Genomic DNA, 26700 nt, shown 5'->3' on the forward strand with positions numbered 1-26700 from the left:
GTGGTCTGTAGGCTAATCACTGACCAGGTATTAACCAGTGTAACATTTGCAGGGGGTTAAGTATCCAGCAGGTAAGTCCTGCTGATGTAGACAGAGTGAGGGTCTGACACAGCTTGAAGAGGCTCCTGAGCAGTGGATGTGTGTCTCCCAGTGTGAGTGCACAGGTACACACGCACTCATTGCAGAATTGGGGCCACCTGTTTCACAAACAGAGCCACACCCCCTGATGACACTGCCCACTAGGCTCCGCCCCCGGGGCTACCCGGAACCAATCAGGCAGGGCCCCCCCCCAACCGAGGGTAAAGGTCAGAGGTTATTACAACATGGCGGCGGCGGCAAGTAGGAAGCGAGAGCAGTCGGCAGGGGAAAGCGGCTCGGAGTCGGCGGAGGAGGAGTGGGTGGGACCGCTCCCCGCCCAGGCGGTGCCGACAAAGAAAAAGAAAGGTAGCTGGGCCCGTCCGAGTGGCGGCGCGGGCAGGAGCCGGCACAAAATCCTAGTTCTGTCGGGGAATGTGTCCCTCCATCAACATGTACAACCTGCGCCTTATAATTGATCCAAGTGCTTGGTCAACGATGTCCCTTAAAGAAATATGTATCTATAAAAAAATCCTGCCGTGAGAATGGCCCGAATCGCTCCACAGCTAATGGGCGCAGTCACGATTGTAATGAAAAGAAATGCGGCAGCTGGAAAGTTGCATAGCAAGCTCCCACAAAAAAAATCTCATGAAGATCAGATACCTTGATTTCGAGTTGTTGCTTGAGCGATAAATATTGGCCAGGACACTAAGAATAAATCCCCCGCTCCCCTTCAAAGTACTGCCGCCTGAGAGGACACTTCAATCAATACACTGCTTCTTCTGTACTATGTTGCAATGTCAGCTAAGATGTTATGCTTAGTGAGTTTTGAGCCTACAAACTTAAGAACAAGATGTTACCGATAGAAGCATGACTCTAGCATCACTGAGGCCCACCTATTTCCACTTCTCTAATATGAGGACTTTGGCTCTGCCTCAGTTCAGCTGCTGAAACCTTCATTCATGCCTTTATCTCTAAATTTAACTGTTCTGACACACTTGATTGGCCTCACAAATGCTGCTCTGCATTATCTTGAGATCATCTAATACTCTGATACCATTGTTCTTAAACACACCCAAGTCCTATTCACCTATCACCCCTATGATGTCCGACCTAAATTGACTCCTGGTCAAAGCCTTGATTTTTAAAATTCTCATCTTCAAATTGCTGCATGGCCTTTTTCCTCACTATCACTTCTTCCAGCCCCACGACCTTCTGAGATATCTACAATCCTCTAATTCTTGCTTCTTGACATTCCTGATTTCACTTGCTCCATTGCTGATGACTGGGTCTCAAGTCTCTTAAGCTCCATAGTTTCTTCTCAAAACTTCACAGCATTAGTTCTCTTTCTTTAAAACTTACCTATTTGAGCAAATGTTTGGTCAGCTGTTTTAGTATTGCCTCATTGTCTAATTTTGTTTTCTAATGTTCCAGTGAAGTGTGTTGTTTTTATTATATTACAGGTGCCTTATAAACATAAGTCATTTATTGAACCATGCCTGATGCTTAAATGGGAGGAGAAAGGTGGAGAGGTTTAGATTGACAATCCCAGAGAATTTGGCCTCTAGATGGCTGAAGATACAATTAGCAATGGTCGGGCAAAAGCAGAGGGTAGGAAGTTAAAATTGGTGAGAGGCCAGGCCATGCTGGCAATTACATGTAAATATGAGAATTTAAATTTGGTTCCTTTGGGAATAAGAAGCTCATGCAGGTCAGAAAGGACAGGATTGTGAATCATGATATAACAGTGAAGTTTAGGGAAGCTGACCAGAAGAATATTTGAGTAGTTGAGTCTGGAGATGAATAAGGAAGGAATATGGATATGTTAGACAAAGGATGAAAGTGTCCATCATGAAGCTGAAATTAAGCCATTTTTTATACTTGGTAAATGTTCAGAAACCTGACGGTGTTAAGAAAGAATGGTGGATGAATGTTTGGTTCAGCATCAGATGCTGGCTGGGATTATTAAGTCAGTTCTGAAGAGGATGGGACTCCTGCATTATCTTAATATGATCTGCCATTTCACATAGTTTGTGTATTCATATCACATCATGTTATCAGTTCTGTAAAAGTGCAACATACGGATGTAATTTAAGGTCAGTTAAGAAGGAAGTGGTAATCAGTTCTGATACAGACAAATTAAAGGCAGAACGTATAGTTTAGTTAGGACATCATGATTGACACGGCCTGTTCCTGTGCTGTAGTTTTCTTTGATGGTTTCATGGTTACCATTAGTGAGATTACCTTTCAATTCCAGATTTTTTACTAATTGAATTCAAATTTCACAAACTGCCATGGAGCAGCCACCTTTCACCAGAGCATTATCGTGGGCCTCAAGATTACTTGTCCAGTGACAATACCCATCACTGTCTCCCCAATGGAAAGGGTACAGAGTTTTTGATCATGGCTAAAGAAATTGCTTTGGTCTTCCCAGTATTTGGTTGATAAAATTCAGACCTGTTCATATCTGATTCTTGGATTTCCCTGGTTTCATTAATGCCTGTTTACCATTGCTACTCTCACTGTCTCTTCCTTATTGTTTTTAATCTCTGCTTATTTTCATCCAAAATAATGCTCTGCTTTAAACCCTTTCCTGAATCCTCCTACTCTAACTTTGTTAGTTTAAAGCCCTGAGTATTGCCTTAGTAATGTGATTTGCCAGGGAACTGGCCCTAGTATGCTTTTAGTGAAGCCTCTTCCAACAGAACAACTTTTTCCCAGTATTGGTGAAACTTGGGAACACAACATGAATTGTTCATATCAGAGCATATCTAGAGACAAAGGCAAAAACAATTGGGCTGACATTGCATAGACTTTAAGTTTCCAAGATTTCGGCTGAGAGAGAGAGATTGAGGTCTCACTGCGAGGCAGGGGGCCGCAGCTAATCTGATGCTCAGATGTGTGCATCTCTGTCAGCTACCATGCAAAATTTGAGGGGAGATGATCTCTGGTTGAAGAGATACTTTCTGTGGCAATTTAAAGAACCTGGAAGATTTATCCTGGCCTGAACAGGGATAGGTGGGAGGAGGGAAAAATCACTGGAGTAGGCTTTACTGCTGGTATTTGGTTCTGTACTTCTCTGGAAACCGAGAGAAGTGCATTTTGATGGTCACCCAACGATTTAACTTGGCAAAATGGGGAGAAGCAAATCTATTAGAAGGAGTGATGTTGGACTGGTTCTTGTGAAAACTGTTTTTCTGCAGAGAGCAGGACGTAAAGCATAACTGCAGTTTGGTTTTCTATCATGTTAAAAGTTGAAGGAGGGTATCTCAGTTTAGTTTATTAATTGCTTAATATTCATTGCTTAGTTAGTTTAGCCTTTAGTTGGTTTGTTACAATCGAAATCTTAAAATGTGAAATCTTGATGTGCAATTCCCTTAAGTGGGTCACTGGAAATCAAATCTCTTGTGTAAAGTTATTGGTCTCTACTGGTTATAACATTTGCTAAAATTAGAAATACATTTGCTTTGTTTCTTTGCAGTTCTTGACTTTGAACATGTGTATCTGGACAACCTGCCAAGTGCTTCAATGTATGAGCGTAGCTACATGCACAGAGATATTATTACACACATGGTGTGCACCCGGTGAGACCTCCGTTCATTTCCTTTTTACGTAGGAAACAAACTAGAATTTACATAGAGTTCAAGTGATTTGATGTTTATTGCTGTCATATTTGTTTATTTTTGATATTGTTTTGGTGTGAGATTATGTAATTTATTTGCTCATGTTAACAAGCAAGTAATTCTGCAGACAGATGTATTGCTTTGTGATCAATCAATGTCTTTTTTTATTAGTCACTTAAATGTCATTCTTGTCCTGTTTCATGTTTTGATATGTTTCCCATGCATCTCTTTGCTATAGATCCCTCTTTTTTTTCCACTTGCTGTCTAATGGACCCAAGGTTCCCACTGTCTTTTAAGGTCTTTTCCAGACCAGGTTCTTACTTCTCTTATCCTCCCATTCAGTCATACTTCCTTTCATCAGACCCTTTCTCAGCATTCTACTTTTGTTATTTTTTCTCACTTGACACTTTTTCTCAGCCTCCCGTCTCTCATTGGGGGAAACAGATTTGGGACAATGTTCTTCTTCCTACCTTCCACCTTCAATAAGATTCAAACTAAAACCTCATCTTCTTGCACCATGAAATTTCACTCATTCTTCACGATCTACATTAGTTCCCTTTCCTCCAGCGCAGTAAATTTAAAGTCATCATAGTCTTCTAATCCTTCTAATGCCCTGTCTCACCCCATCTCTAACTTCCTACATTTCTTTTGTCTCAGCCTAGACTTTTATACACTTTTAAAACTACGCTTCCTGCATACCATGTAACTTCATCCTACTGAGCTTTCAATCACTTTGGCCTTTCATGCTATTCTCTCTCAATCCTTAATTTCTCCTCCTTCCAACTTTTAAAATATCCTCAAACCCAAGATGTAAGGGATTTCGTCACATTTGGCGTCCTTTCTCTTATTTCTCTATTTCCTTTTCCCTTTCTCTCTCGTTACCTGTCATCACACTGCCCCTCCTGCCGACCGCCATTCCTACTCTGAAACTGCTTGGGTTGTTTTTTGTATTAACAGTATTGTATACTTGGAAATCGTGTGGAATATTCTTTTCAGTTTTTTTTCCCTTCGGCATTGGGAAAATTGTTTATGCAAAGCATTGTCTGATTGTAAAGGTTTTTCTTAAAAGAAAGTCAGATATGGCTAAATTTACCACTTTTATAAAATTCCAAACAGCTATAAGTACAACGACTTAAATGTATTCTTTGTTTGTGTGCTATTGAAAGTAATTTTTTCTGATCCTGCTGTAAATTGTTCAAGTTGCAAATTCAAAGCATAGGCAGTAGAGACTTTGGAACCAAAGATGTATGGATAAAATTATAATTATTGTTATAATTATCTTTTCATTTTTGAATATTTATTGGATGTTGATATTTTTCCCTTATGGCTAACTTGCTGAAAGCTTCCCCTTTATAAGTATAATTCTACAATTAGGTAAACTTTTCAATGTTCATACTTACTTACCTATTACTGTTTCTTTTCTAAATAAACAGGACCGATTTCATCATAACTGCCAGTCAGGATGGACATGTCAAATTCTGGAAGAAGAAGTATGATGAAGGGATAGAGTTTGTCAAGCATTTTCGCAGTCATTTAGGTAAAATGCTCTGGTATTCTAAGTCTTATATTTTACAAACTAAAATGCTCTGATATTCTAATTTTTATTCATGTGAATATCAAAGTAAAATTTTAAGAATATTTGCATAGTCACAATTATTAAGGATATACTGCAGCAAATGAATGGCACTTTGATATTGAGACTTGTGTCTTGATGCTAACAAGAAAGTCAAAAATACCTAATGTGCAACTCCTATCTTGATGTAGCCAAGCAGATAGATCAAACTCCAGATGCACAATTCTCCGTACAGAAAACTCTACCTTTTTGTTTTTGTTTAGCCTGACTTTAAAAGTAGGAAAAAAGCAAATTACTGCGGATGCTGGAATCTGAAACCAAAAGAGAATGTTGGAAAATCTCAGCAGGTCTAGCAGCATCTGTAAGGAGAGAAAAGTGGTGATGGTTTCGAGTCCAGATGACCGTTCGTCAAAGCTTTCCAGTGTTTTCTCTTTTGGTTTAAAAGTAGGAAACTTTCCGTGAGAGGATAAGCAGAGAGACAGGGAATCCAAAAGTTTTCCGTTGGCAGATTTACTCAAGTTAATGGTAGGGCGTTGCGGAGAGTTATAGAACAAAGCAGTGTAGGGGTACAAGTTCATAGCTCCTTGACAGTGGAGTCACAGGTGGTCAGGGTGGTGAAGAAGGCATTTCGCATGCTTGATTTCAATATTGAATACAGGAGTTGGGACATCTTGTTGAAGTTGTACAAGACATTGATAAGGTCATACTTGGAATATTATGTACAGTTCTGGTCATCCTGTTATAGAAAGGGTATTATTAAACTAGAAAGAGTGGAGAAAAGATTTACTAGGATGCTGCTGGGGAACTTGATGGTTTGAGTTATAACGAGAGGCTGGATAGACTGGGACTTTTTTCCCTGGGATGTAGGAGGCTTGAAAGTGATCTTAATAGAGGTCTGTAAAATAGAGGCATAGATAAGGTCAACATCTTTTCCTAAGAGTAGGAGAGTCTAAAATTAGAGGACACAGGCTTAAGGAGAAAGAGGAGAGATACAAAAGGGTCCAGAAGGGTAACTGTTTTCACACATGTAACGGTGAGTGTCTGGAACAAGCTGCCAGAGGCAGTAGTAGAAGCAGGTACAATTTTGTCTTTTAAAAAGCATTTAGACAGTTACATGGGTGAGATTGGTATGGAGGGATATGGGCCAAATGCAGGCCATTCGATCCAGCTTAATTGTAAAAACTGGGCGGTGTTGACAGGTTAGGCCGACGGGCCTGTTTCCATAGAGGTCATAAACCCCTATGACTCTTATTATAAAAGAATGGTAACAGGAAGATTGGGGCTGATTAGGCAGAAAAGGGGGTTTATTCATGGGGACAGAGGATACAGCTGTATAAATGAGCAAGTTACGTCTCTCTTTACCAAGGAGGAACAGGCTGCTAAAGTCATAGTGAAAGAGGATGTAGCTGGGACTTTGCATATTTGCTATTTACCATTTATATAGATGATCTGGAGGAGGGAACCGAGTGTAGGGTGTCGAAATTTGCTGATGACACCAAGATTGGTGGAAAGGCAAATTGTGCGGAGGGTGGGGAGAGTCTACAGAAGGATCTAGATAGGCTGGGCGAATGGGCCAGGAAATGGCAAATGGAATTTAATGTTGGTAAGTGCAAGGTGGTCCACTTTGGTAGGAATAATGGTAGGAAAGATTATTACTTACGTGGAGAAAAACTGCAGCAGGCGACGGTGCAGAGGGACCTCGGGGTCCTTGTGCATGAGTCGCAAAAACCCAGCTTGCAGTTGCAGCAGGTGGTCAGGAAGGCGAATGGGATGCTGGCTTTCATCGCGAGGGGGATTGAATATAAAAGTAGGGAGGTCTTGCTGCGGCTGTATAGGGCATTGGTGAGGCCGTAGCTGGAGTACTGTGTGCAGTTTTGGGCGCTGTACTTACGCAAGGATATTTTAGCCTTGGAGGGAGTGCAGAGGAGGTTTACTAGGCTGATTCCGGAGTTGAGGGGGTTGAGCTATGAGGAGAGGCTGAATAGATTAGGCTTGTACTCGTTAGAGTTTAGAAGAATGAGGGGAGATCTCATTGAGACGTATAAGATGATGAATGGGATGGATAGGATAGAGGTGGAGAGACTCTTCCCGCTCAGAAAGGATAGTAGGACTAGGGGGCATAGCCTCAAGATAAAGGGGGGGCGGTTTAGAACAGAGTTGAGGAGGAACTTCTTCACTCAAAGGGTGGTGAATCTCTGGAATTCTCTGCCCGTTGAAGTGGTGGAGGCTGCCTCGCTAAATATTTTTAAGACGCGGGTTGATGGGTTTTTGATGAGAGAGGGGATTAAGGGTTATGGGGAGAGGGCGGGAATGTGGAACTGAGCCACAACAGATCAGCCATGATCTTACTGAATGGCGGGGCAGGCTCGAAGGGCTAGTTGGCCTACTCCTGCTCCTATTTCTTATGTTCTTATGTTCTTAAAACTGACAAAATGATATTAGAAAGACTAGCTGTACTCGGACCTCCTGATTCTGGCTGAATCTATCCCCAGCATAGTGTTCCCTATCACTATCAGTTTGCCCATTCACCCTGCAGTCTTTGATCTCATCCACAGGTACCTTGGTAACCATTGGTCAAAAGTCTACTATTGACATATGATAAAAATGTACTAAAAGGAGAGTGGGATGATTAGGGTCCAAAAGGAGGATGGAGGCAGAGGATGTGGCTAAAATACTAAATAAATATTTGCCGCCATAGAAAAATTGTGTGTTCTTAAGGTTGATAAGTTATCAGGATGAAATGCGATGCATCCAAGGATACTGAGAAGTAAGGATAGAAATTGTCAAGATACTAGGCTTAGTCTTCCTATCCTGTATCCTCAGATACAGTAGTGGTGCCAGAGGACAGGAGAATTGCAAATGATACAAGCTTGTTCAAAAACATGGTGGAAATGTAAATCCAGCAACTACAGACCCATCACTTGTGGAAGAGCTTTTACAAATGATAATCTGGGACAAATTAAGTAATTAAATGTCCCATTTGGCACATCTGTTGCATGTTTCATGTTGTCCTTCGACACTCTGCTAATTTTTATCCTGCCATTTACACAGTCTGATCTCTTAATGGTAGCTATCAGCACCCTTCTTAGCCACAATCACCACCATTTGCATTCCATTTGCCTTCTGTACATTACATCTTTCCAATCCCTCACCCTAATAGTATAAATATCATCCTATAACCTGTTGTTCTCCAACACAAATTAACAGTCACTTGCATAAATGTGGATTAGTTAAGGAAAGCTGGCGTTGATGTGTTAAGTGTTTATCTTAGTTGCTAGAGTTTTTTGATGAGGTGAGAGAGGTTGATGATACAATGCGATTAACTGGTGTACATAGACTTTCAAAACGTGTTGGTAAAGTGTCACATAATGGGCTTGTCTGCAAAATTAAAGCCCATGGAATTGCAGGGTCAGTGGCAGCATGGATAAAACATTGCCTTTTTTAAAAAACTCATTCATGGGATGTGGGCATCGCTGGCCGCACCAGCATTTATTGCTCATCCCTAATTGCCATTCAATTGAGTGGATTTTGTTTGTTTTTCATTGTTATTAATGTTGTCAGTTATTAGGGTGGTCAGTCAAACCGCCTAATGAGTTATTTGTTTGAATCCTTGTTTGGAAACAAAATACTTCTAATAAAAATATACTACACTTTTTTAAAGCACTATAAATCATCGTGGCAGGAAGAGTACAAGACAGATTTTTTTAAATTGGTGAGAAACTGTTAAACGCTGTCTTTACAGGGATTTAGATATCCCTTGTAAACAAAACATAGAAAGTCAACACGAAGGTACATCAAGTATTTAGGTAGAATTGTATGTAGCCTTTATTGCAAGGGGGTTGCAGTACAATAGTAAGGAAGATTTGCTGCAATTGTACTGAACTGAGGTGAAATCACTACTGGAGTACTGCATACAATATTAGTCCCCTCCCATCAGTAAGAATATATTTGCAGCAAAGATTCATGATATTAATTCCTGGAATGAGAGAGCTGCCCCATTGACAGAGATTGAGACCAGGCGGCACGGTAGCACAGTGGTTAGCACTGCTGCTTCACAGCTCCAGGGACCTGGGTTCGATTCCTGGCTCGGGTCACTGTGTGGAGTTTGCACATGCTCCTCGGGTCTGCGTGGGTTTCTTCCGGGTGCTCTGGTTTCCTCCCACAGTCCAATGTGCGGGTTAGGTTGATTGACCATGCTAAAAAAATTGCTCCATAGTGTCCTGAGATGTGTAAGTTAGAGGGATTAGCGAGTAAAATATGTAGGGGTATGGGAGTAGGGCCTGGCTGGAATTGTGGTTGATGCAGACTTGATGGGCTGAAGGGCCTCTTTCTGCACTGTATGATTCTATGATCTATTGAGTAAGATCAATCTATACTCACTGGAATCAATGAAAGGTGACTTTATTGACCCAGAAGATTCTGAGAGGCTGTTTCTCCTGCATGGAGAGTTTAAAACTTGGGGGCATAGGCTCAACTTTACAAATAGGCCATTTAGGACTGGGTTGAGGATGTATTTCTTCACTTTGTGGCCTGTGAACTTTGATATTCTAAACCCAGTAAGCCCAGGCATGTTAAGTTATTGAACATATTCAGCTCTCATTGAGCGTTTTGGGCTCAGGAGATGTGGAGATTGAGCAGAAAAGTGGAGTTGAGGCAAAAAAATCAACTATGGTATTGAATGGTAGAGCAGTCTTGAGGGGTTGTACAGTATAATCTTGCTCCAAGGTTTTATATTCATGCCATTTAGCTTGAGGTAATATTCAGGAACTGGACAGATTATACACAAGTTCAAACTAGTACAAGGCAAATTTAGAAGCAAGTCTCTGGATTGGCAACTAATGAGCTGTTTTTAAAAATGTTGACTTTTTAAGAAGAACTAGGTACAACAAAAATCACTGAAAAGCTGCTAAATGACAGTGGATGTTGTATGACAGTATTGCAGCCTCATTTGTGTTTCATCTTATTTTTCTGTAAATGCAGGCATTATTGAGTCTATCTGTGTTAGTGCAGAAGGAGCTCTGTTCTGTTCTGTTGGTGATGACCAGGCAATGAAGATTTTTGATGTTGTGAACTTTGATATGATTAACATGCTCAAATTAGGGTAAGGAATTAAAAATTATATATTTTCTTTTTTCCTTGTTTGGAGCAATACTTTTAGTCTTACATTAATGATTTGAAACTGAAGTTGCACAATGCAACATGGCATAGATTTCCTGATGTTAGAAAAAATTGCTGTTTTTAAACACAAACTCCGAATAGCTACCAGTGCACTTTTTTAAAGAATAATGATAACATAGAGCTGTTGTTTCATGAAATTAGTCAAGGTGAGCATTCATAATTTGGAGAAATTTTTCTTGGCTATGAATAGGCAAAAAAATTCTTGGTGAAAACTATTATCACATAAGCAAAATATTTCAGGTGTTGGAAATCTGAAACCAAAACAGAAAATGATGGAAATGGTCAGCAGGTCTGGCAGCATTTGTGGAAAGAGAAGCAGAATTAATGTCAGATGAAATGTCATAGACCTGAAATGTTAACAAATCATCAGTTGATATTCCAATCATAGTGTATAGCTAACCCTTTCTATTGTTGGCTACTGCCTTTATTCAATATTGACCAATACAGTAAGAAATGGTTGCATGTTTAAAATGCTTCATCAAAGTCTCTACATTTTCTTCTCTTTTCCACAGTCTTTCTCTTTTTCTGTTTCTATTTGTTTCATCCTCTCAGTAAATTTCTATAGCCCTATTCTCTTTTTTTCTCTTTTCTTTCACTAATCCCCACAAAACAAACCACACATGGTTTGTATGCCTGGTGACATGTTTTTATGTCATGGTGGCAGGTCTGGTGACATGGTGAAATGTTTCCCATGTCTTGATGCCATATTCCACATTAATTCTTTCAGTAAATCTTTTCTCCTTGGTGGACGATTCTGCATTATCATGTTTGAAGAGAAACTTGACAATGGCTGTCACGTTTCCTACATCCACCCTCATCCCTTCCCTTCCTTCCCAGGACCACAAAGGATTCCTTGTCCTCAGCTTTGACGCCAACCACCTCAATGTTCAATATTTTCATCACTTCCAGCATGACAGAATCATAGAACCTCTATAATCCCTACAGTGCAGAAGGAGGCCATTCGGCCCATTGAGTCTGCACCGATCACAGTCTCACCCAGGCCTTATCCCAGTAACCCCACATATTTATCCTGCTAACCTCCTTGACACTAGGGTCAATTTAGCATGGCCAATCAACCTAACCTGCACATCTTTGGGTGTGGGTGGAAACCGGAACATACAAAGGAGACCCATGCAGACACAGGGAGAACATGCAAACTCCACACAAACAGTGACCCGAGGCTGGAATTGAATCTAGGTCCCTGGCACTGTGAGGCTAACCACCATACCACCCTGAAGCGATGCCCCCCCAAGTGCAGAGTCCCTATCTCTCTGCTTTTCGCATTCTGAAGGGACTATTCTTTCCACAAAACCCTGGTCCATTCCTCATTCATTCCCACCTGCACCCTCCTATGCAAGCAAATAAGATGCCCTTTTAACTTTCTGCTGCCCAGGCCCCAAACACTTATTCCTAATGAAACTATATTTTCTTTTAATTTAATTTTCTGTTTTTGCTGCTCAAGTTACAGTTTCCTTTACATCAAACACAGTTTGGCTGATTGCTTTGCTGAACACTTCTATTCAGCCCACAAGCGTGAACCTAAACTGCTTGCAGTTTTAATTCTTCCCCTCACACCCTTTTTGACTTTTTTTCTTTGACCTCTTACCAATGAAGCTGGAGGAAAAGCACATCATTTTTTAATAAGGAAATTTAAATTAAAAACCTTCCAGATTTGACATGAAGTTCAATACTTTCAGATCGGAGCCACTGCTCCCATTGTTTTGGGCACCAAATGCTGGCAATGAAAGAGGACCTGTGTTTCTTTCAAGAATATATGAGGAATGCAATAGGAAGCCACTTCATGTAGTCTTTTCCATAGTCTTGTTTTTTTTATGAATGTGAACATCGCTGACAAGGCCAGCTTTTGTTGTTCATCCCTGATTTCACATAAGAAAGTGGTAATAAGGTACTTTTTCAGCTCCAGCCGTCCATCTTGTGTAAAAACAACCACAGTGCTGCTAGGAAGGGAGTCCCAGGCTTGAGTCCCAGGCTTTTGTCCCATTGCCAGTGAAGTAATGGCAATATTGTTCCAAGTCAGAAGGTGTCTGATTTTGAGGGGAATTTGTAATTGCACTGGCTGCCCTTGTCCTTCTCTGCAGTAGAGATCATGGATTTGACAACTGTTGTCAAAGGCATCTTGGTGAGTTGCTGCAGCGCTTCTTGTATATGATACACACTGCTGCTTCTGTGTTGGTGGTGGAGGAAGTGAATGTTTGTGTGCATGGGGTGCCAATCAAGTGGGGGCTGTTTTGTTCCAAATAATATCAAGTTTCTTGAGTGTTGTTGGAGCTGCACTCATCCAGGCAAGTGGGGAGTATTCCATCACATTCCTGACTTGTGCTTTGTAGATGACAACCATGCTTTGGGAGTTGGGAGGTGCATTATTTGCTGCAGCATTGCTTGTTGAAATTGAAAATGTGAGGGTCTGATAAGCAACTGAATAAAGCTCCATGAAGCATGGAAAAAATCAGGATCTGCCCTTAGGCAGGTCAGAACTGCAATAAATCAATAAAAAGTGAGAAACTTGACAATGAATTTTGAATTAAATGAGTTCTTTATCTTTTACAGGTACCATCCTGGCAAGTGCGGATGGATTTACTCACCAGGAGATGCTATATCTGCTGTGGCCTGTTCGGAAAAAGTCACTGGCAAGATCTTTGTATATGATGCCAGAGGAAGCAACCAGCCACTACATGTATTTGAAAAACTGCATAGTTGTTCTCTTACTGAGATTAACTTAAATTCTGTCTACAAGGTTGTAGTATCGACTGACAAATCTGGAATGTTGGAATACTGGACTGGGCCACCTACTGAGTACAAGTTCCCCAAAAACGTGGAGTGGGAGTACAAGACTGATACAGACCTGTATGAATTTGCAAAATGTAAATCATACCCAATAAGCATCACATTCTCCCCTGATGGGAAAAAAATGGCTACTATTGGTTCCGACCGCAAAGTACGGCTTTTCAGGTTTTTGACTGGGAAGCTCATGAGGGTGTTTGATGAATCCCTCACAGTAAGTGAAAACCTATTTTTTAATAATCTAACATTTGTTATCAATTATTGTCTCTAATGAGGGATGAAACATTTTTTTCCACCTGGTGCCACAATGCATGTACCAGGTGTAGCCTGTCATAAAGCTGTTCCTGTTCCAGTATTTGAGCTAACTTTGTCCATCTCTCAACAGCCATTTGTAAGTCTCTGTGAGATTACCAATTTAGACACAATTTATCCTGCATTTTAAGCATCATTATGTTGTGATCTTATATTCACCAGACACAGGATTGGGGTTGTCAAACCTTTACCAAAGAAACCGTTTTCATTTATGAGCCTGGATAGTGTGTGTTAGTTGTTCAGCCGCAAGAGGACATTTGGGTTAAGCCCAGTCCTGTCCTTGCTCACTATCCGTTGACATATACTTCAGCAACGACCAGCTATTGATTTTAGATCTCTTGGAGTACGCATTTAAAGCAGCTCCTGGCTACAAGCAGCAATCTTCAGTGAATTAACTTAAGGTTCTTTGTTCCATTTTGCTCATGCCATTCTTGATCTGTTATGTATCTTTATTCCAAAGACAAAGACTTTTGGCAAAGACTTCAGCTTTCTTTTGGCTACTTGTTGGAATTCTCCCTTGAAAACCCTAAGCCCTAGCTCTTTTTCATCTTGAGTCTGTTGATATTTGCAATCATCCCTTCAGTCATTGCCTGATTCTTCCAAGCCTTGCACAATATGTGCTTGCTTCTGTCTGTGTGGAGCACTTCTATATTTTGGCGTGCAAGTTATATTAATAGACTGCACTACTAAGTTCATATATGGAGTATAGTAGTTGACCAATGGAGTTTTATTCCTGCATACGTAGAACCCTACAGAGCAGAAAGAGGCCCTTCGGCCCATCAAGTCTGCACCGAACACAATCCCACCCCAGGCCCTACCCCCATATCCCTACGTATTATACCCACTAATCCCTCTAACCTACACATCCCTGGATACTAAGGGGCAATTTCTTAACATGGCCAATCAATCTAACCCGCACATCTTTGGACTGTGGGAGGAAACCAGAGTACATGGAGGAAACCCACGCAGACACGAGGAGAATGTGCAAACTCCACACAGACAGTGACTGGAGCCGGGAATCGAACCCCAGGACCCTGGAGCTGTGAAGCAGCAGTGCTAACCACTGTGCTATTGTGTCGCCCCATACAGATTGGGAGCTGCCATTTATTTTGTAGCTCTTGGTTTTGTACCCTGCTTGAATTTATTTTGGAAGATCTTGTATGATTCAGAAGTGAAGTTGCAGCAGTAATGGCACTTCCATTTTGCCAACAGTCAGTTAGACCAATTTAAGGCACTCTCCAGCCTTCCCAGAAGCGTTAAAGTTAAAAGCTTACATGTGATTTCCAGCCCTTCTCACCAGCAGGATCTTTTGGTCCCATCAGAGTTGACCTCTGCTGCGGATTCCTTGGGTGGGATGGGCGAGCTATCCTAAATGCCATTGACTTTGGCAGGACCGGAAGATCCCACTGACGGCTAGTGGCGAGCTACGTCTGCTGTGGGAAAAGCCACCTCGGGGCACTGGAAAATTCCAGCCATTGTCTTTAAATATATCTGCTAAAACGTTCCCAAATCATCTCCTGGACTTTATACCAAATTATCATGTAGCAGGGTCAACTCTCCCACCAGTTCTTTGCTAACGTGTATTTAAAAAAAAAACACTTAGATGCTGCTGGACAGAGCCCTGTGCCTGTGTAATTAATTCTTCCTTTCTGAACAGTGAGATGTAGAACCAGCAGTCTAGCTCAGCTCTGCCAATTCTACATTGTTCAACACTTGGCACTTACAGCCTAACTGGGCCATTGGTTCCCAGAAGTGTTAAAGTTAAAAGCTTACATGTGATTTTTATTTTCTTCACTGACTGTGGGAGGGAAGTCTTAGCAGCTTGCCCCCATCCCCCTAAACTCCTGTAGGACTATTCTGTATATTCCACCAGGTCTGGAATTCAGATAATTTCTGTAGAATTTTCATTCACAATTATTCTATAATAGAGTTCGGTGCTGTATGAATTGAACTCTTTGTTTTAATGTTTTTAAGATGTTTACAGAACTACAACAGATGAGACCACAACTTCCTGACATGGAGTTTGGCCGGCGTATGGCTGTTGAACGAGAACTGGAAAAAGTGGATGGAATAAGGCTAACAAATATCATTTTTGATGAAACTGGACATTTTGTACTTTATGGTACAATGCTGGGAATCAAAGTAATAAATGTAGAAACAAACAGGTATATATATTTTTATATTTTATATATATATATCTATAATATAATCCATGAAAATAACACCATATGCAATAAATCAATAGTGAACAATTAGTGGTACAATTGAAAATTTGATATCCAATGACATAATCCTTCAGTTTTTCTTCTCTCTTCCTATATTGTTTGTGACAATTTGCATTTACATGACATCTTCAATACATTGGAAATACAGAAGCAGAAGAGAAGTCTAACCAGTCAGAGGACTGGAAATAACTGAAGCATTTGAGATTTTCCTCCCGCTTACAAATAAAGTATCATAGGGATAGGGATTTGGGAAGATGTATAAAACCCAGACGTCTAAAGACTGTGTCACTGCTGGTAGACTGGAAGGAGAAACACCAGAATGGGAAGATTAAGGATCAATTACCACAGTGATTTTGGCTGTCAGTGAAGCAGTGTCTTCTTGTGATAGGATGCCAGCCCTTTCCCCAGAGCCCTAGAAAAATTTCCTTTTTAAGTATGTATCCAGTTCCCTTTTAAAAGGTCCTGTTGAAGCTATTTCCATCACTCTTTCAGGCAGGGCATTTTGCATCATAACATCAGTACACTAACTCATATACGACATTGAAACAAGTCATTTGACCCACCTACTAAGATGCATTGAAAGCATGAATGAAAGTGTTTTTGATTATTTTGCTTCCTGTTAGTAAATTGCAGTTCTGGTAGAGGCCAACTGAAGGGCTTTCTTCATTGTCAGCATAAGCTTCCAGTTCAAGGTAAATTTGTGCTCCACAAGGCATATCTTCAAATCATTCTCTTATAGTTTGATAATAGAAGCATGTGCCACTTGCTTAACCTGCTCACTGACATTCAGCCTGGGTTCCTCCTACAAAGCTGTAATGAGCTCCTGACGTTACAGTCTTGGCTCTAACATGGATTAAAGAGCCAAACTCCAGTGGTGAGGTGAGAGTGACTGCTCTTGATTTGAAGGCAGACTGTGACCAAATGCGGCATCGAGGAGCCCTTGCAAAATGATTCAGTGGGAATTGGGGAAAACCATTCATTGTTGGAATTATACCTGGAACAAAGGAAGATTGTTTTCGTTGTTAGAGATCAATCATCTCAGTTCCAGGAATCACTGCAGGAGTTCCTCAGGGTTGTGTCCTCAGCCCAACCATCTTCAGCTGCTTCCTCATAAGATCGGAAGTGGGAAAGTTTGCAGATGATTGCACTTTGTTCAGCACTATTTGTGGCTCCTCAGATACTGAAGCAATCCATGTCCAAATAAAGCAAGACCAGAACAATCTTCAGGCTTGGACTGATCAGTGGCAAATAATATTTGTGTCACAAATTTTAGGCAGTGACCATCTCCAACATGAGGATGTAATTATTGCCCCTTGACATGCAATGGCATTGCCATCGCTGAATCCCTCACTATCAACATCCTAGGGGTTATCATTAACCAGAAACAGAACTCGACTATTTGGGATTTGGTATCTGAATGCTACCAGACCTTAAATTAAGAGGACTGGTTGCACAAAGCTAATTTGTACTCCCTTGAAGGTTGGGTGTCATGGCTTTTAAAATGTAGCTTTTCTTTCTAGTGTGGAATTCCAATAAGGGGACACATTGTAAAAATTAGAGCCAGGGCATTTGGCAGTGAAATCAAGAAGCAATTTCCATGCAGGATAGTGGAATTCTACAAGTTCTCTCTCTCTCTCTCTCTCTCTCTCTCTCTCTCCCTCCCCCCCTCCCCTCCGCCCCCCCATCACCGCTGCCACCACCACCACGCACACGCAAGCACAAAAAGCAGATGCCAGATCAGTATCAATTTTGAAGACTGTTGGTTATTATTAGGTAAGGATGTCGGAGAAATGGTACTGGCTGAATGTAGTTCTCAAGTACAGAAAGGATTGAAAGCATTTTGCCTTTGAGGAAAAAGCGTATCCCTAGTGGGGGCGGTGGGGAGAGAAAAGAAATAGAAAAGTCGGTGGGCAAAATCATGGTCTCTCACAGGTTTTTAAAAGGAAGTGAAAGGATTCCAGATCGTGGAAACACAGTGACTGAAGAGTGGCCATCTGTGGTTGAGTGGGGGAAAAGGAATGAAGAGTGAACTGCAGTTCGAGAGGTAGAGCAGAGCGCCTGGGAGTGTGCAGAGGACATCAGTGCAGTAAGTGGAGTGTGGTCACGAGTGATTTGAAAATAATGTGAGGTGTTGAAGTCAATGTGTGGGAACTGGCAGACCTATGAAAGAACACAGGGTAAAGTTTGTTATAAATCTGAACCAAGTTGAACGCAAAGGTTAGTCCCACTTTCGTGAAAGTGGCTTCCAAAGGGATAGAAAAACACAAGATTTTGTTCCTTGGTCCAGGTTCTCCAGTGGAATGTTTATCTTTGATTGTTCTCCTATTGCATTATTTTCTTTGCTTCTTCTCCAAGTTACTGTTCAAGTAAGACACAAAGAAACAGTCAGAGAACGTTTTATAGAAGGATTTTAAAATAATACTAAACTAAAGGGATAATGCCACTGATTTTTAATTGCTATAGTGATGTATCATTTGAAAAATTGATTCTTTTTTTTCCCCTCTTGTGAGGTGTGTGCGTATCCTGGGTAAACAAGAAAATATTCGAGTGGTGCAATTAGCCTTGTTCCAAGGTGCAGCTAAACAGGCACAGGTTGTAATGACCATGGAAATGAAAGCTTCTGATAACCCTGTGCTACAAAACGTTCAACAGGACCCAACTGTATTCTGTACAGCATTTAAAAAGAACCGGTTCTATATGGTAATTGGAAATTTATAAGCAAATTGGTCTGTAATTTCTAGTATTAAAACTTTTAATTTCTCAGCAATATTGAAAAGGGTGTAATTGCATTTCTATGTCAAGAATGCTTAAAGCAGATTTGCATAATGTTTTTAAAACTGACATTTGCATGCATTTTTTTTGTTTCCTTTTACTTTGATGTACTGTATGGGATAAAATGGCAAAGTGCTACAGGTAGGAATCCAGGTTTTGTTTGGGGTGGTGGCAGGGATGCATATATATACTTTGATTCAATGTTAATGTTTCTTTATATACTTGTTCTACCAGATATTGGTACTCTCGTTCAAGATTTAATCTACCAATAAGGCAAGGATAATGAATAGCCCATAAAATTCAAACAAGCAGATAAGTGATGAAGGAACAAACAGAATTCAGATTGGGCTTCAAGGGTCAGATTGCTAGAGCTCCAGAGCCATTTATTCAATTTAAATATCCTTACTTAATGAAAACCAAAACAACCTTTAACCTGAGTAGATGTTCTGTTCAGAATGGTGAATCTATCTTTTTGTTTAAGTATTCTTTAAGCTGTTCCTTGTCTGGCATTATTATTTTGGCTGACATTATTATTTTGTCTGACCTAATTATTTAAAGTTTACAAAGCGGGAACCAGAGGATACAAAGAGTGCTGAGTCTGATCGAGACGTCTTCAATGAGAAACCCTCTAAAGAGGAGGTCATGGCTGCCACACAAGCAGATGGCCCCAAGCGTGTTTCAGACAGCGCGATTATCCACACAACTATGGGAGATGTACATGTTAAGCTTTTCCCTGTCGAGTAAGTTTGCAGATGTATTTAGAACTATTTTCTTGTGAAATTTAACTTTGGTGTTTTAAAATATCTGGTAAATTGTTAACAATTTTCAACTTTGTGAACTGTAGTATTATCATGTTAAATGTTTGCACTAAGCAGCTATGCCTTGTTCTGATTCGTTTAAAACTATGTTCTGTGCTGGCTGTATATACTAGCAAAAGTTGAACTTTTCCCTCAAACTTAAAAAAAAATGCTTCTGCTGTAAGACCTGACATTGTGAGCTTCTAGCACAATTTGTCATTTAACTTTTCAAGTAGATCAAAATAAGAGTTATTTACACCTTTTTAGATAAAGATATTTTTTAAACCTGACCCTTTTTTCCCCTTGTAATGCATTTCTTCTGGCAATAATAACTGGCACTTTTTATTTTCTTGAATGTAGGTGTCCAAAAACTGTGGAAAATTTCTGTGTACACAGCAGAAATGGATATTACAATGGACATATATTTCACCGTATCATTAAGGTATTTTTAACAGCTCTTAGAATAGTACAGTCAAAGGAGGCATGCAGCCCATCGAATCTCTGTTGGCTTTCAAAGAACAATCCAGTTAGCCCCAGTCACCCATTCTTTCCCCATTTCCCTGCAATTTCTTTTTTAAATAGTTATCCAATTTCCTCCTAACCCTCCCTGTTCCAGGGAGAACAGTCTCAGCTGCTCCTATCTGTCTATATAACTATAATTGCTTAACTCTGGAACCATTCTGATTACACTCTTCTGAACTCTGTCTAAAGCTTTCATGTCCTCCCTGAATTGTGCTACCCAAATTGGACGCAGTACTCCATCTGAGGCCACACCAGCATTTTACATAGGACCTCTTGTGTTGCTGAAGTCCCATGTTATAATTTAGAAAACTGAATGCATATTTATTTGAATAAATATTAGGTGGATATTGATATAGAACTTCTTGTATGGAATAATTTTATTTTAGATCTTTCCAATTCTGGGAAGATTACTAGGGAAAGGCAGGTTAAGCTTAACATCTCAACTTGGGATACAGATTAACCTGCATCATGTTGAGGTTTGAGACTGACGCTGCTATTTTAATTGATCTGTCAAGTTTGATTACTTGATTGTATACAATTTTTGTTTTAAATTAGTAGAAAACTGTTACAGTATAGAATGATTTAAACGTCCAAAATTTAATCAGATTTATGTGTGCTTTGTAATTAAATGACAGAGCAGAATAACAGCAATGAGATTTTGCATTACTTCATCAAATCTTTCAAATTTAAAAGTACCAATTACACCTGATCTAAAAGTTGCATCAAACTGAAAAAACCCTTGGACAGAAGTTCTCATTAGTGCTTCATTGTAGAGATGTTTCTACTAATTATAATGGGTGCAGAAAACACTGCAGTCAGGTATTTAGCATATTGAAACTTGACTGTAAACTAATCGTAAAAAAGAGAATGTTGTTTGTAAATTTGGTTGTAAGTCAAATTAAAAACATTCAGTAAATAAATGCAAGATCAAAGCACCTGCAAAGATAATTTGAATTCATGCATCTTTACGTAGGGCTTCATGATTCAAACTGGAGATCCAACTGGCACAGGGATGGGTGGCGAAAGTATCTGGGGAGGAGAATTTGAAGATGAATTTCATCCAACATTGAGACATGATCGACCGTATACACTCAGTATGGCCAATGCAGGTGCCAACAGTAATGGATCCCAGTTCTTTGTAACTGTTGTGCCTACAGTAAGTCTTTACACTTCTTTGCTATTCTTCAGAATTGAATGTTATTGCTTAATACTTCATTTATTTCAATATTCAGAAAACCTAACCTGTGAAAAAACTTTTATTATTTCATGGTTGTGGGCATTGCTGGCTAGGCCAGCAATTGTTGCCCATCCTTAATTGCCTTAGAGAAGGTAATGTGAGCTGCCTTATGGAGCTGCTGCAGTCCATGTGGTGTTGATACCCTCAGTGCTGTTGGGAAGAAAGTTCCTGGATTTTGACGCAGCGATGGTGAAGAAATCGGGATATTAATTCCAAGCCAAGATGTTGTGTGGTTTTGAGAGGAATTTGCAGGTAGCAATGTTCCCATGCATTTGCTGTCTTTTTCCTTCTAGGTGGCAGAGGTAACAGATTTGTAAGGTATCATGGTGAGTTGCTGCAGTGCATGGTGTCACTGATGTCACTGTGCATAGGTTGTAGTGGAGTTAAAGTTTAAGGTGGTGAATAGTCTTTTCATCAAATCCTACAGTGCAGAAGAAGGCCATTTAGCCCATCGTGCTTGCACTGACGACGTCTCACCCGGACCCTATCCCCGTAACCCTGTGTACTTACCCTGCTAACCTCCAGACACGGACAATCCATCTAGTCCACGTGTCTTTGAACTGTGGGAGGAAACCCCTGCAGACAGTGACCCAAACCGGCAATCGAAGCTGGGTCCCTGGTGCTGTGACCACTGTGCCACCCTGGATTGTGTCAAACTTCTTGCACTCCATAGAACCATAGAAAATTACAGCTCAGAGACAGGCCTTTTGGCCCTTGTCTGTGCCAAACCATTTTTTGCCTAGTCCCACCGACCTGCACTTGGACCATATCCCTCCACACCCCTCTCATCCATGAACCCATCCAAGCTTTTCTTAAATGTTAAAACTGACCCCACATTTACCACTTTTTCCACACTCCCACCACTCACATTTTATCAAAGTCAGTTGATGAGCCACTTTTATTGTGAAATGTTGCTACGTAGAGATTAAGTAATAACCCTGCTTTTAACTTTTGTTTTGATATTTCTAGCCATGGCTTGACAACAAACATACAGTTTTTGGCCGTGTGACGAAAGGAATGGAAGTGGTCCAAAGGATTGCCAATGTGAAATGTAATCCAAAAACAGACAAGCCTTATGAAGATATTAGTATTATTAATATTACTGTAAAATAGAAGTTCCAGTTTAACGAAGTCTGAGAAATTATTGAAGATTGTTTCCATTTTGTGAAAGTAATTTTGTAACTTTTTTTAACAAAGGGATATATGGCTTTTGCAATGTTTATCCATGTCATGCCAATAAATAATGGAAAATCATGTCCTTTTAAATATTAAAATGTTTGGTACGGTTTTATTTTAAATTATACATTTGGACTTTACTCAACCTGCTCCAGTGTGCAGTGTTGATGGAGTTAGAATTAAATACTTTTTCCTCCTCCAGCCACGGATAAATTTACTTTCTCACAGGTCCTATTGCTGCACAATGTAATGATCTATGCATTTTTTCACTTGCACGCAGCCATCCGCTGCAAAATAATGGACATATGTTCATTATGTGTGCATAGAAGGCATACACCTCGTCTGTGCCACCCCCAGCCACTAATGTAGTGCAACTGGAGTTAGATTTAGGATGGTTCTCTGGTAATTTGGCTTTTAGCCAAGTAATTGTAACATTGCTACAAGATGCATTTATGTAATAAACCTTCCTTTTGTATATCTCTGCTTATTTTCTTGTGATTTAAAGGGATTGGTGTATTTTCTACAATTACAAGAGAACCTCAGAAGCATTTAAAACTATTGAGTTATAATAAATGACAGCCTACCAAGATGGGTAACTTCTATGAGGGGATTTGGAAGACTGGTAGATAAATATAGGTCAAATCACCTACAGATTTAGAGAGTTTCTTGATAAGAACATAAGAAAAAGGAGCAGGAGTAGGCCTTCGAGCCTGCCCCGCCATTCAATAAGATCATGGCTGATCTGAAGTGGATCAGTTCCACTTTCCCGCTTTCTCCCCATAACCCTTAATTACCTTGTCTATCAGAAATCTATCTACCCGTGACTTAAATATATTCAATGAGATAGCCTCCACCACTTCAATGGGCAGAAAATTCCAGAGGTTCACCACCCTTTGAGTGAAGAATTTCCTCCTCAACTCCGTTCTAAACTGCCCTCCCCCCTTTATTTTGAGGCTATGCCGTCTAGTTCTGTTTTCCTTTCTTAGCGGAAAGAATTACTCTACCTCCACCCTATCTAGCCCCTTCATTATCTTGTAAGTCTCTATAAGATACCCCTCAGCCTTCTAAACTCTAACGAGTACAGGCCCAATTTATCCAATCTCTCTTCATAAGCTAACCCCCTCATCTCCGGTATCAACCTGGTGAACCTTCTCTGTACTCCCTCCAAGGCCAATATATCCTTTTGCAAATAAGGGGACCAAAACTGCACACAGTATTCCAGTTGTGGCCTCACCAGTGCCTTGTACAGGTGCAGCAAGACCTCCCTGCTTTTATATTTTATCCCCCTCGTTATAAAGGCCAACATTCCATTTGCCTTCTTGATCACCTGCTGCACCTGCAGACTGGGTTTTTGGGACTTGTGCACAAGGACGCCCAGGTCCCTCTGCACTGTAGCATGCTGCAGCTTTTTGCCCTTTAAATAATAATCCCTCCTACTATTATTTCTACCAAAGTGGGTAACCTCACATTTGCTAACGTTATAGTCCATCTGCCAGGTCCTTGCTCACTCACTCAGCCTATCCAGATCACTCTGCAGACTTTCTGCACCCTCCATGCAATTCGCTTTTACGCTCATTTTCGTGTCGTCAGCAAATTTCGTTACCCTATACTCAGCCCCCTCCTCCAGATCATCTATGTAAATGGTAAACAGTTGAGGCCCCAGCACCAATCCCTGTGGCACTCCACTAGTCACCAACTGCCAACCAGAAAAGCATCTATTGATTCCAACTCTCTGCTTCCTGTTAGATAACCAATCCTCAATCCACTTTACCCCCAACTCCGTGTACCCTAACCTTCTGCAGCAACCTTTTGTGAGGCACCTTATTGAACGCCTTCTGGAAATTTAAAAACACCACATCCACTGGTTCCCCTCTGTCTACCGCACTAGTCACGTCTTCATAGAAATCCAGTAAATTTGTTAAACCCGACTTCCCCTTTACGAATCCATGCTGCGTCTGCTTGATCAAACCGTTCTTTTCTAGTGTTTTGCTATTTCTTCTTTGATGATGGATTCTAGCATTTTTCCAACTGGCCTATAATTCCCTGCCTTTTGTCTGCTACCTTTTTAAAACAGCGGTGTAATATTAGCTGTTTTCCAATCCTCTGGCACTTCCCCAGAATCCAGTGAATTTTGATAAATAATTACTAAGGCATCTGCTATTATTTCTGCCATTTCTTTTAGAACCCTGGGATGCATTCCATCCAGTCCCAGGGACTTGTCTACCTTCAGTCCCGTTAGTCTACCAAGCAGTGGCAGTCTCTAGTGACAGTAATTGTATTAAGGACCTCATCTCCTACCATCCCCCATCTTTAATATTCGGTAAGATATTTGTGTCCTCCTGCGTGAAGACTGACACAAAAAACTTAGCAGTTTTGGCTATGTAATTTTGGATGAAAATTCCAATTTTGAGGATGGCATAATAGTGTAAATGAAAGCAGTGGTGGTTCTTAGGAAATAAATTTACTACAGAGACTGATGTAGCATATTTACAGATGGAATTGGATGGGGGAAATCCCTGTTTTTTTTCAGCATCCTACTGAAAATTTGAACCAACATAGTTGTGCTGATTACAATACAACCTGAGTTGCAGAAAAGCCCATTTCTAAAAACATATCCAACCCTATGCAGAGCAGATGGTCGAAGATTAATTTGGTGTGTTGCTTAAGTCATTTGTTAGCGATACCAGGATTTGAAAGTCCATGATGCCAATTGCGCTATGATTCCTCAGTTCCCTTCAGAAGGCCAGAAGTGGGACTTTGCTGGTAATTGAACAATTTTCAGTATCATTCTAAGTCTTGAGATAACAAAGCATTCAGGCTTGGGCTGATAGGGGGAGCAAAATAATCCAAACATCTCTCCTGGTCATTCAGTAGCATCACCATTCTGGAGGTTACCATTGACCACAAACTGAACTGGGTCTATAAACAATAGCTAAAAGAGCAGGTCAAAGGCTAGGAATTCTGCAGTGAGTCATTCATCTCAAGTCCCAAAACCTGTCCATTATCTACCAGACACAATCAGGAGTGGATAAGTGCAGCTCCAGCAACACTCGAAGCTGGACACCCAACCAGGACAGTCTACTTGATTGGCACCCCGTCCACTATCCACAAACAGTGTCAGCAGTATGTACCATCTACAAAATACACTGTAGCATTGCATCAGGGATCCTTCAAAAGCATCTTCCAAAGCCACCACCTCTACCACGTAGCAGGACAAGGACAGCAGAAATGTATTCCTCTTCAAATATGCACCAGCGTAACTTGAAACTATATTACCATTTCTTCACGTTGCTGGGTCAAAATCTGGACCTCCCTTCTTAACAGTATCAGACAGCCTGAGCCGTTTAAAGTGAGTGGAAAATCACATTTCACAAATTTGAGTTTTATGAAAAGGTAACCAAGAAGGTAGATGAGGGTAGTGCAGTTGATGTTGTCACAAAGCCTTTAACAAGGTACCACATGGTAGGTTGTTGCATTAGGTTAAATCTCATGGGAGCCAGGGTGAGGCATCTAAATGGATACAAAATTAGCTCTTGTTAGAAGCTAGAGAGTGGTTGTTCAAACTGGAGGCCTGTGACCAGCTGTGTGCCTCAGGGATCAGTACTGGGTCCATTGTTATGTCATTTATATTAATGATTTGGATGACAATATAGGAAGCATCATTAGTAAGTTTGCAGATGACACCAAGATTGGTGGCATAGTAAACAGTGAAGAAAGCTATTGCCAATTGCAACAGGATCTTGATTAATTGAGCCGGTAGGCTGACAAATAGCAAATGCCAGTTTAATTTAGATAAATGTGAGGTGATGCATTTTGGTAGGTGAACCAGGGCAGGACTTACTCAGTTAATGGTTGGACACTGGGGAAGAGTTACAGAACAGAGATCATGGGGTATATATTCATAGCTTCTTGAAAGTGGAGTCACAGGTGGACAGGGTGGTGAAGAAGGCATTCAGCATGCTTGGTTTCATTGGTCAGAACATTGAATACAAGAATTGGGATGTTTTGTTGAAGTTGTACAAGACATTGGTAAGGCCACACATGGAATACTGTGTGTAGTTCTGGTCAGCCTATTATAGAAAGGATATTATTAAACTAGACAGTGCAGAAAAGATTTACTAGGATGCTACTGGGACTTGATGGTTTGAGTTATAAGGAGAGGCTAGCTAGACTGGGACTTTTTTCTCTGGAGTGTAGAAGGCTGAGGGGTGATCTTATAGAAGTCTATAAAATAATAAGGGCATAGATCAGCTAGATAGTCAATATCTTTTCCCAAAGGTACAGGAGTCTAAAACTAGAGGGCATAGGTTTAAGGTGAGAGGGGAGCGACACAAGTGTCCAAAGGGGCAATATTTTCATGCAGAGGGTGGTAACTGTCTAGAACAAGCTGCCAGAGGTAATAGTAGAG

General features: G+C 40.6%; 1 protein-coding gene across 1 annotated transcript; it reads left to right on the forward strand.

Annotated features, from left to right (window-relative positions):
- Positions 1–345: 345 nt before the first annotated feature.
- Positions 346–23552, forward strand: ppwd1 (peptidylprolyl isomerase domain and WD repeat containing 1). Its single transcript, XM_080186572.1, has 11 exons — positions 346–444; positions 3557–3659; positions 5132–5235; positions 10252–10372; positions 13018–13465; positions 15538–15728; positions 18299–18488; positions 19119–19300; positions 19718–19799; positions 20853–21035; positions 22086–23552. The coding sequence occupies exons 2-11, from the start codon at positions 3604–3606 to the stop codon at positions 22227–22229; spliced, it is 1701 nt and encodes a 566-aa protein (XP_080042698.1). The 5' UTR covers positions 346–444; positions 3557–3603; the 3' UTR covers positions 22230–23552.
- The last annotated feature ends 3148 nt before the right edge of the window (positions 23553–26700 follow it).

This window comes from Carcharhinus amblyrhynchos, chromosome 1, assembly GCF_965287045.1.
Source record: "Carcharhinus amblyrhynchos chromosome 1, sCarAmb.v2.hapA, whole genome shotgun sequence".
Taxonomy (NCBI): domain Eukaryota; kingdom Metazoa; phylum Chordata; class Chondrichthyes; order Carcharhiniformes; family Carcharhinidae; genus Carcharhinus; species Carcharhinus amblyrhynchos.